Source organism: Solea senegalensis, linkage group LG6 (genome assembly GCF_019176455.1).
Source record: "Solea senegalensis isolate Sse05_10M linkage group LG6, IFAPA_SoseM_1, whole genome shotgun sequence".
In the NCBI taxonomy this organism is placed as follows: Eukaryota; Metazoa; Chordata; class Actinopteri; order Pleuronectiformes; family Soleidae; genus Solea; species Solea senegalensis.
In genome coordinates this window covers 1,241,367-1,252,743 of record NC_058026.1, presented here as the reverse complement: position 1 = coordinate 1,252,743, position 11,377 = coordinate 1,241,367, and the positions used below count along the sequence as shown (strand labels likewise).

The window sequence follows — 11,377 nt, the reverse complement described above, 5'->3', positions numbered from 1 at the left end:
TTTAAATTGATTTGCCATCAGTTGTTGAAAAGTTTTAATCTTTATTATGTTACGTCTGTTTTTATTGTTTTCCTTCACTCATAACTTTAATTATAATTTACAGAAGTGACTTTGACGTTTGATGATCACATGACACATTTATCTGTTCTTGGGGAAGCGTCCCTTGAAATGAATACACACACACACACACACACAAATCAAAGTCATACAACATTGCTCTCTATCATGTTTAATGAGAACAGTGATGCTCAGTTTGCATGAAGTCAGCTGCCGTCATGATTCTTACTCAGTTACTCAGTGTTAGTGCAGGTGTTGCTTACTGATCCTTTAGCTCAGTGTTTAAAATCCTCCTCCTAAGCCCGGCTCGAGTCAGACTTGTTGCCAAGTGGAAAAACAAACAATCTTAGAAGGCAGCGGCGCTTCACGACATGAACGTCAGTGTTCAGGTTTTTCAAGTTCTGCTCCAGAAACAAAACGAGATAAAAAGAGGAAACAAAACATTTCCACCACAACTAAACCCGGCCTCATGCGTCACCGTGGAAACGCTGATTTCATTTGAAGGATCTTCCTCAAGCACAAAGTACATTATTCTGTGTTCTCTTAATTCTAAATTTTTATTGTGAGCGATACATTTTCTCCACATTTGGAAAGTAGAGTTCTTGTAATATGATGATAGATTATTGTTATGTCATTCAAGGTCAGAAGGTCGACCACCACTGAACAGCTGCTTAATAACACTAGACCGCCCCCTACTGACCACACGAATAGACAACAACAACAACAACAACAACAACAAAAAGAGGTAGCAATTGATTACTGTTCATTATAATCACAGGCATTGACTGATAGTTATTATCACTTCTGCAAAACAAAAAAACAAATCAGTGAAACACTTTGACAACAACATAACAACATGTGTAAATGAATGTAAAAATCAAGATGAATGAGGTTTGTACACGCTGCTCATTTAAAGACACCTTTCACCGACTTCACCACATCCTGGAAGATGACCTTGAAGTGCGAGCCGTCACAGTACGGCGCGTTTTTGGTTTGTTTACAGGCGCACAGCATGACCGCGCCCTCTTTGTCTGGAGTGAAGCGCAGAGGGGCGATGTCGGGAGCCAGCGTCCTGTGAGCACCGTCACAGAAAGGCTGAAACACACACACACACACAGAGAAACACACACACACACACACACACACACAGAGGGGATTATTATGTACAAAATCACATGGTCATCTAAAGAACACACTTGTTTCCACAGTTTAAGAACCTTCTGTTATTGTCGCCAACAGGGTTTGACTCGCCTACTTCTCATCATCGGAAATTTGATTTAAAAAAATGTGGACTGGCGATCGTCCAGGGTGTGACCCCGCCTGTCGCCCCATGACCCCCCGACCCGCCTGTGTCGCCCCATGACCCACTGTGGCCCAATAACATGACCCCATAGCCCCATGAGCCCCAACTGTCTAACGCCTGTAGCCCCATGACCTAACTGACCCCGCCTGTTGCCCAATAACCCCGCCTGTCGCCCCATGACCCGCTGTGCCCCATGACTGTCGCCCCATGACCTCCCCCAGAACCTTTTGAATCTTCTTACATGTTGGTGCAGGCCTTGGTGATATGGACTAAAAGTCATATGTGGATATTTTTTAGCTGAATGGCGATACTCGATATATATGTGGATATTTTTTCTGTGATGTCATCGGAGTTTCCCCCAAAGCATTAAAGCATATTAGATGTTTTCTAGAGGCAAACCCTTTAAGAAACAAACAATCAGTCCATTATAGGTTTAAGCCACATGTCAGAGGTCAGAGGTCAGTGAAATAAAAATGCTCCTTAAATAAAACAAATCTCTTTCCTGCATGACAATAATATAGTCATTCATTTGGAACAAACATGACTAATAAAATAAAAATTGTATCTGTGAAAATGAATGCTTAACTGGGTTTGAACATTTTTCTCAGAGTTATTTAACTCAAAAAAAGTAAAGTTCTTCATTTTTTTAAATTTAAGAACTAAAACAATGTATATGGAATTGATTTATCTGCGCGCACACACACACACACACACACACGCCTACAACATAACTAATTAGTTATTAGTCTGCTGCAAACACACACTTTATCATAGTCATTAGTCATTTTTGTCAAATCATAAAACCAACCTGTGGCCAAAGTGCATATGAGTGTGTTATCACATCATTTTTAGCTCATGTATCAAACCAAGAACTGAGCTGCAATGAACCATTATTTTCTCCTGGTTCATAAGACGTTGAAACATGTTGATCGATGATGTTCTTGAATGGAACATGAATGTTTTCACTTTTCTCTAGAGAACGTGTGGAGCTGACTGTGTTTAAAAATGACACACTACACCTTTAAATCATAGAGAAGACAAAGTCAACAGTTACCACAGTGAGCACACACACACACCCAGAATCAGAGTCAGGGTGTGTGTGTGTGTGTGTGTGTGTGTGTGTGTGTGAGGCAAGTTACACACACATATACATAAATATCATTAAAGCTTAAAGTCACGTTCTAGACTTTCTTACGTACGATTATTGTCAGAGATTGAATCACGATATGACGATTATTATGCGTTCTTTGATTTAAAATCACATGAACTGAAAGTTTCATTTATTTATGAAGTATTCAGAGCATTTGCTGTGACACTCATATTTAACTCACATGCTGTTCATTTCTTCTGATTGTCCTTGAGATGGTTCTGCTCCTTTATTGGAGTCCAGCTGTGTTTAAATAAACTGATTGGACTTGATTAGGAAAGGCACACACCTGTCTATATAATATATATCTATATACATATATATATATATATATATATATATATATATATATATATATACATATATATATATATCTATATAAGACCTTACAGCTCACATTGCATGTCAGAGCAAATGAGAATCATGAGGTCGAAGGAACTGCCCAAGGAGCTCAGAGACACAATTGTGGCCAGGCACAGATCTGGCCAAGGTCACAAAATAATTTCTGCAGCACTCAAGGTTCCTAAGAGCACAGTGGCCTCCATAATCCTTAAATGGAAGACGTTTGGGACGACCAGAACTCTTCCTAGACCTGGCCGTCCAGCTAAACTGAGCAATCGTGGGAGAAGAGCCTTGGTGAGAGAGGTGAAGAAGAACCCAAAGATCACTGTGGCTGAGCTCCAGAGATGCAGTAGTGAGATGGGAGAAAGTTCCACAAAGTCCACTATCACTGCAGCCCTCCACCAGTCGGGGCTTTATGGCAGAGTGGCCCCACAGAAGCCTCTCCTCAGTGCAAGACATATGAAAGCCTGCAGAGAGTTTGCCAACAAACACATGAAGGACTCCCAGACTATGAGAAATAAGATTCTCTGGTCCGATGAGACCAAGATTGAACTGTTTGGTGTTAATTCTAAGTGGTATGTGTGGAGAAAACCAGGCACTGCTCATCACCTGCACAATACAATCCCAACAGTGAAACATGGTGGTGGCAGCATCATGCTATGGGGGTGTGTTTCAGCTGCAGGGACAGGAAGACTGGTTGCAATTGAAGGAAAGATGAATGAGGCCAAGTACAGAGATATCCTGGAAGGAAACCTCTTCCAGAGTGCTCAGGATCTCAGACTGGGCCGAAGGTTCACCTTCCAACAAGACAATGACCCTAAGCACACAGCTAAAATAATGAAGGCGTGGCTTCAGAACAACTCTGTGACCATTCTTGACTGGCCCAGCCAGAGCCCTGACCTAAACCAATTGAGCATCTCTGGAGAGACCAGAACATGTCTGTCCACCAACGTTCACCATCCAACCTGACAGAACTGGACAAGATCTGCAAGGAAGACTGGCAGAGGATCCTCAAATCCAGGTGTGGAACACTTGTTGCATCATTCTCAAGAAGACTCATGGCTGTACTAGCTCAGAAGGAGCTTCTACTCAATACTGAGCAAAGGCTCTGAATACTTATGACCATGTGATATTTCACTTTTTCTGTTTTCTTTCCATCAAGATGTGATGCTGAGTGAACATTCATGAGAAATAACATGAACTTTTTTGATTTTAGAAAATGGCTGCAATGAAACAAAGAGTGAAACATTTAAAGGGGTCTGAATACTTTCCACACCCACTGTATATTTGTTAAGATAACTGAAGGCTAACATAGGTTCTCCAACACACTTGGAAGAGATATAGTGATGGATGTTCAGCTGCAACATGTAAGTTCAACAATACTGGGCTGAATTTCACATACTGTACCTTTAAGCCATATACTCTGCTCAGTTGTCCATGAGCTGCCTTGATCTCGTGCTTCTTGTGAGTTCTGTAGTGGGTTCATATATATATATATGTATATGTATGTATATATATATATATGTAGTGTATGTATGTATATACATGAGGGAGCTCTACACATATCAACCTCCTGTAGTTTCATTGTGACGTGGAAACAGTAAAAATGACCTCAAATGTTCACAAGACAAAGATTCAAGTCTCCACTTCTCTTTCAAACTGGTCTTCAAGTCAACTCGACAGAGACAATGGGAAATGTGCCGTGCCGTGAGTCCGACACCTGTGGGGGGCGCTCTTACCTGCTTCTGACTGTGTCCACAGGCACACCAGGCGTAGCGTTTCCCACCTGTCAGCTTGACTCTCTTGGGCAGCCGCGCGGCGGCGACAGGCTTGGAGGACATGAGGCGGCGCTGCATCTGGAGACGACATGTGACACGAAGACACTTCAGACTGAAGCTGGACCACACAGTGAAGTACAAAAGGTTTCAGGGTTGCCAGGTCAGAATCGTCTTTGTAGATTAGAGCGCAGCAGAAAATATTATATAATATTATATGCTGTATTCTCTGAAGCAAATTCCGACCTTCTGTCACAGAGGTTAAGACTTTATTTATGGTTCACGCAAATTAAAATAGGTGTTGTTACATCTAAAAGGAAGCAACTACTAATCCCATGAACACACAAGCACACATTATTGTAAAATGTAAATCTTACAATAATCTTAGAAAAATCCCTGCTATGATTCCGGCTGATCTCATGGAATAACTCAACGACATCATGTTTGAATCACCTGTTAAAAAACAATAATGAACCCAAGCTGCCAATCGATGAATCAATCATTGATTGGGTTTACATTGATTCTTTTCATGTTTTAATATCTATAATATATATGTTAACACATAAAAGATCTCCCCACATTATATACTGACGTTATCAGGAGATTAAACGATTAAAAACCCAACAGGTCCTGACTCAGAGGTCAGAGGTCAGAGTTACGTAGACGACCTTTCCATAACTTTTGATCCGTTTCAATTGTTTGTTTGTTTTGTTATTTGTACGTCTTATAAACATACACACACACACACACACACACAGGTAAGAATGTAAACATAAGCCAGTACATTTGAAAAGAAACAAAATAAACTAGATACAATTAAAAGTAAAGTAAAGTGTAGTAAAGTGTAGTAAAGTGTAGTAAAGTGGCTCTTGACTAAAGAACTCAACAGACTCTGGTTCAGGTTGGTTATTCCAGAGCTGAAGACAGACACAGTCAGGAAGACGTTCCGCAGCACCTCCGAGTTCTGTTTCATGGCTATTTTTGTGGGCGGGATTTGTCACGCATACCTGGCAACCCGGGTTCGACGTGTCAAAGGTAAATGAAGGAGGATGAAGAGGATGAAGAGGATGAAGAGGAAGGTGTGGTCTGTTATGTCATCATTGAACACATGAGTAAAAAGTCTACACACACAAAATGTCCTTCACAGAGTCAGTGAAAAAAGACTCACCGTGGACGCGGAGGAGACCGGAAACCGTCTCCAACTGCTCACTGCCGTAAACAAAGTGCTGCTGCGGTTCATTGTGACTCACGGGTGAAGTGAACCTGGTCTGAATGTGGTTTATGGACCGAGAGTCTCGGCTCCTGCTTCTCCTTCACGAAACGCGGTCGGACTCCGGAAGAACTTCCTGGGCAGTCGCTCTCTGTGGGCGGGGCTTGAGGGGCGCGAGGCTTCAGAGCCGGTGTTTGGCTGCTTACTGTAAACACGGCGCCCTCGGGGGAAGCCCCGCCCCCTTTTAGTTTCTACCGCACGTGCTGGGCCTTGTCAGTCATCGCTCTGTGAACAACTGACCTCCAGTTCATATCTTGTTATAATGAATACATGCATCATTTTTATAATAGTAATAAGACGTTATTACTATTATAAAAATAGTAATAATGTCTTATTACTATTTTTATAATAGTAATAAGACATTATTACTATTATAAAAATACATGGCCTGTGTTCAGCGACATCATTTTTATAATAGTAATAAGACATTATTACTATTATAAAAATACGTGGCCTGTGTTCAGCGACATCATTTTTATAATAGTAATAAGACATTATTACTATTATAAAAATACGTGGCCTGTGTTCAGCGACATCATTTTTATAATAGTAATAAGACATTATTACTATTATAAAAATAGTAATAATGTCTTATTACTATTTTTATAATAGTAATAAGACATTATTACTATTATAAAAATACATGGCCTGTGTTCAGCGACATCATTTTTATAATAGTAATAAGACATTATTACTATTATAAAAATAGTAATAATGTCTTATTACTATTTTTATAATAGTAATAAGACATTATTACTATTATAAAAATAAATGGCCTGTGTTCAACGACATCATTTTTATAATAGTAATAAGACATTATTACTATTATAAAAATAGTAATAATGTCTTATTACTATTTTTATAATAGTAATAAGACGTTATTACTATTATAAAAATACGTGGCCTGTGTTCAGCGACATCATTTTTATAATAGTAATAAGACGTTATTACTATTATAAAAATACGTGGCCTGTGTTCAGCGACATCATTTTTATAATAGTAATAAGACGTATTACTATTATAAAAATACGTGGCCTGTGTTCAGCGACATCATTTTTATAATAGTAATAAGACGTTATTACTATTATAAAAATAGCGAATACTTTATAATAGTAATAAGACGTTATTACTATTATAAAAATACGTGTTGTTCAGCGACATCATTTTTATAATAGTAATAAGACATTATTACTATTATAAAAATACGTGGCCTGTGTTCAGCGACATCATTTTTATAATAGTAATAAGACATTATTACTATTATAAAAATACGTGGCCTGTGTTCAGCGACATCATTTTTATAATAGTAATAAGACATTATTACTATTATAAAAATACATGGCCTGTGTTCAGCAACATGTCCACCTGTATTCAACAACAGTCAGTCAGTCATCATCTAACCGCTTTATCCTCCACCAGAGGGTCGCGGGGGGTGCTGTGCCAATCTCAGCTACATGGGGCGATAGGCGGGGTACACCCTGGACAGTTGGCCAGTCCATCGCAGGGCCACACACAGCTAGAGACAAACAACCATTCACTCTCACACTCACTCCTACGGTCAATTTAAAGTGAGTGTCCAATTCACCTAATCCCCACATTGCATGTTTTTGGACTGTGGGAGGAAGCCGGAGAACCCGGAGAGAACCCACGCACACACGGGGAGAACATGCAAACTCCATGCAGAAAGTTCCAACCGGGGCTCGAACCCGGGTCTTCTCGCTGCAAGGCGAGAGTGCTAACCACCACATCACCGTGTGGCCCGTATTCAACAACATCATTTTTACAATAGTAATAAGACATTAAATGTGTTACATTTAATAATAACTTGACATGTAATTAATAATACACGTTTGGTGTTTTAATTACAGTTGTCCACATTATTCACTTGGTTTAAGATTTCTCTGTTTTCTCTGTTTTTGATATTAACAGATTTATATTGCATAATAAATGTGCTATTATTGTGAAGTTCAAAACAAGCATTTTTACTTTGAAATTCAGTGAATATCTTCATTGTGTTATGATTTACCCATCCACGCCTGAAACTACACCAGCGACCAGTGTGGTCAGGGGAGGCTAAAATACTACCAATGATAAAAGCAACTCAATTTGTCCACTTGACTGTTCTATAAGTTAGTTTTCTGTATGATTTCAACATTTCTGTGCTCGAAATTCGGCTGAAATTTGGCTGAATTGACTCATTTCCTGTCGTCGGTCGCAGCTGAACATCTGAGACTTTGCTTGAAAATATTACCACTTTATTCTCGAAAGCTTTAATGTTTTTTTTCTTCAATGTGGGATGCTAATAAATAATTTGTTAGCATTTGAACTCTTTTCAACCAAGTCATTCAACACCCACAAGAAAATGTAAAACAACTCATTAAAATACATTTATTGACAAAAAACAGTCGTCTTAATCTGTCCTTTTAATTTTACACACAAAAATATCAAAATACTTTACAGGGCTTTTTAATCTGAATATTGTCAAATTCCTTTTTTGATCAATTCTCTCAAATACACTGTACAACGACAACGTGCTTGTCCTTTCTTTTTTTTAAACTTCAGTGCTCATTCCATTTCTTTTTTCCTTTTTCTTTTTAAATCAGGGAACAATGCATTTAAAATGATGCATAGTTATTACTTGGTATTTAGCAACACATTTTGAGAGACGTCACTGCATTTCATGCAATTCATATCTCGATAGGTAACTTGCTCTCCATCGATGCTCCTCCTCTTCCTCCTCCTCCTCCTCGTCGTCCTCCTCCAGGTGCTTACATGTTGTAATACATAAGATACACAGTACGACATTCATAACATGGATTATCTTGCTTACTCAATCAAACTTCAAAGCTTAAAAGAACAAATGTGTTTTTACACAAACATAATTAAGTATACAACTCAACAACAAAATTGAAGAAAAAAACAAAAGTACTTTAGATTTACAGGTGGGCTGAAAAAAAGTGCCCCAGTGCAACACGAGAAAGAAACTGCTTCAGGAATCCTTCTTCAGTCCATCTCTCCTGGACATGAACGTGTGTCTCCTTCTCATCACATGTCCTTATCAAAAGAATCAAACCTTCTCCCTCTGGCTTTGCTACAGTATTTATCAGCTGCTCTGAGTTCCGTCTACATTAGCGGCTAACAAAAACAATTGAGCATTAAAACGCGTCACATGTACGGGAGATCGAGATTGTGACAAAACACAGAGAAGACACTTTTATAAACACAGGAGAAAACCTGATGATAGATAGAATCCCTTACTCCCTTAAGAAAGCATGAATCACTTGATGGCAGCCATTTTAAGAAGGGACGCCTCAATAACACTTTTCCATCTTATAAACCGATAATCTAAAACACTAATATCGGTCCGATGCAGTTGTTTTACACCGGAGTTACTGACGTTAATGCTAACAGCTGTGCTAACGGCCAGAAGATGCATACACGTCACAGCTTTGCATCAGAAATTAGCATGTTGTTAGTATCGTTAGCATCGATTTGGGCCAAAGAATCTGTGTGCAGATAAAACACATTCCCACTAAAAACTGACCCCCCCCGCTGGGGTTACTGCCCAGACACAGAGCAAATCTGCTACGGACCAAGATCATTTGTTGTTTTAAAAGATGTAAAACAACATCATCGGACTGACATCAGTATTTGTAGATACTCAAGCTACGCTATTATCGGGGTGGGACTGCAGATGTGACAAATATATTCCTATGATTGCTGTAAGAGCTTCGTTGCAGAGATGTTTAGAGATGTCAAATTAATCATTTGACATCACAATCACTTCCTGGTTTCCAATAAGCCAGCCCGTGCTCACCTGTTGTCCCCTCACAACGCTGAAATGCATTTTTCATTTAAGACCATGTTAAATTTCTTAGGGCTATCTGTACATTGTTATCATTAATGATACTTTACAAAGTCCAAGTTTCCCCTTAGCAACAACCGACCAGAAGTTAAGGACCTAGCTTATATTTTAATGGAAGTTGTAACACTCCGTGCAAATTGTCACTGGTGGTAGACACAGAGCTAAACTGACTCAGTTTTCGATTGATATCGAAAGTTTTATTAGCTAATGACACTTTAGCTAAGTCCAAGTTTCCCCTTAGCGACCACTGACTGGAAGTTAAGGAGCTAGCTTATATTTTAGCGGAAGTTGTAAATAACGCTCCGTGTAAATAGTCAATTTAGCTCTGTGTCTAACTCCAGTGACACAGTTTTCAATTGATATTGTTTTAAGTTTTATTTGCGACTGATACGTTTGCCCCTCCCACAGAGCTATTTAGTGGGGGGTGACGTGTGGAGTTACGGCAAAACGATTAACACGTTTAAGTTGAGAACGGGGCGACGCATGCTTCTAAAGTTGTTTACGCTGGTGAAATTTACACACTTCAACAGGCGGCCCAGCCTTCCAGATATGGTTACTACAGCGAGAATTCCCAGGTCTATACTCGTACAAATGTGAGGAATATTTGGAGGATCCTCAAGCAAAAGATCTATGAGGGTGGGAGGCAGTTCACATCCAAACAGCAGCTCAAGCTAAAGCTGCTATCAAATAAGCAGGTCCTGTGTTCAAATGTAACTTGACCTGATGTTTTTGATAGAAATAGCTTTTGATTTCAGTAAATATGACCTCCTGATGCTGCAAATCCAACAAAACAAACAAGCTTTTTTTAGTTCTTTACAACCTATAAAATGTTTTGGAACTCTGTCTCCATGCGCAATCATTTGCAACAGTGCATTTCAATCGACTCTTTAGGAAATTTGCATAATAATTTGGAACGCAGTGTAGAAGCCTGAAGGGAGATCGAGAATGTCTCCTTCCGAGTCAAAGACCCGGTGGAGGAAATTTTACAACTTGATGACTAAGCGTATATACATATACATATACATGCAGGAGTGATCGGACTATGAATCGCATTATCCAGGTATGTTAGTCTGACTAAGACTAGCTTGATTTTAGTCGGATTAACGTGTTTACATGACATTACGTAAATGGAATTATTACCTTAGTCTGACTAAAATCGGACTTTTAACACGCATGTAAACACACTGACAGTTTTTGCAAATGATACTTTACAAGTTTTCACCTTCTTGGCGACAATTGACCAGAGGTTAAGGAGTTAGCTTATATTTTAGTGGAAGTTGTAAGTGACGTATTGTCAGTTGCCTCCTGTGGACTTAATTATCATAACACTCTGGTCCTGATTTAATCTAGTTTCCTCAAAAACTAGTGATGACTGATTGGACGTTAACAAACCGGCTTATATTCTAGAGAGAGTTGAAAGTAACGCCCTGCGCATACATATAGTCAATCTAGCTCTGTGTCCACCTCCAGTGCTGCCATGAGGACGGAACTACAAATGGCCCCAGCTTCCTGTGTTCACACCTTTTGTACACAATGCTGAAGTGGAATAAAGTTTGTTTAAAAGGAGCCGGTGTCTCTGTGCTGGACCAAGTTTCAACACAACTCCAGGACAGGAGCA

General features: G+C 39.4%; 1 protein-coding gene across 1 annotated transcript; it reads right to left on the bottom strand.

Moving 5' to 3' along the window:
* Nucleotides 1-545: 545 nt before the first annotated feature.
* LOC122770758 (CDGSH iron-sulfur domain-containing protein 3, mitochondrial-like) lies at nucleotides 546-5,989 on the bottom strand. Its single transcript, XM_044027847.1, has 3 exons — nucleotides 5,793-5,989; nucleotides 4,589-4,705; nucleotides 546-1,152 (listed from the first exon to the last, which is right to left on the bottom strand). Exons 1-3 carry the CDS (start codon nucleotides 5,862-5,864, stop codon nucleotides 964-966), a joined length of 378 nt encoding a protein of 125 aa, XP_043883782.1. The 5' UTR covers nucleotides 5,865-5,989; the 3' UTR covers nucleotides 546-963.
* Nucleotides 5,990-11,377: the final 5,388 nt, after the last annotated feature.

Coding starts and splice junctions, on each gene's coding strand:
- LOC122770758 (XM_044027847.1), bottom strand. CDS start 5,864: ATGAACCGCAGCAGCACTTTGTTTACGGCAGTGAGCAGTTGGAGACGG. Junction 4,706..5,792: donor CGGTCTCCTCCGCGTCCACG/GTGAGTCTTTTT, acceptor TGTCGTCTCCAG/ATGCAGCGCCGCCTCATGTC. Junction 1,153..4,588: donor GTGGACACAGTCAGAAGCAG/GTAAGAGCGCCC, acceptor TGTGTGTTTCAG/CCTTTCTGTGACGGTGCTCA.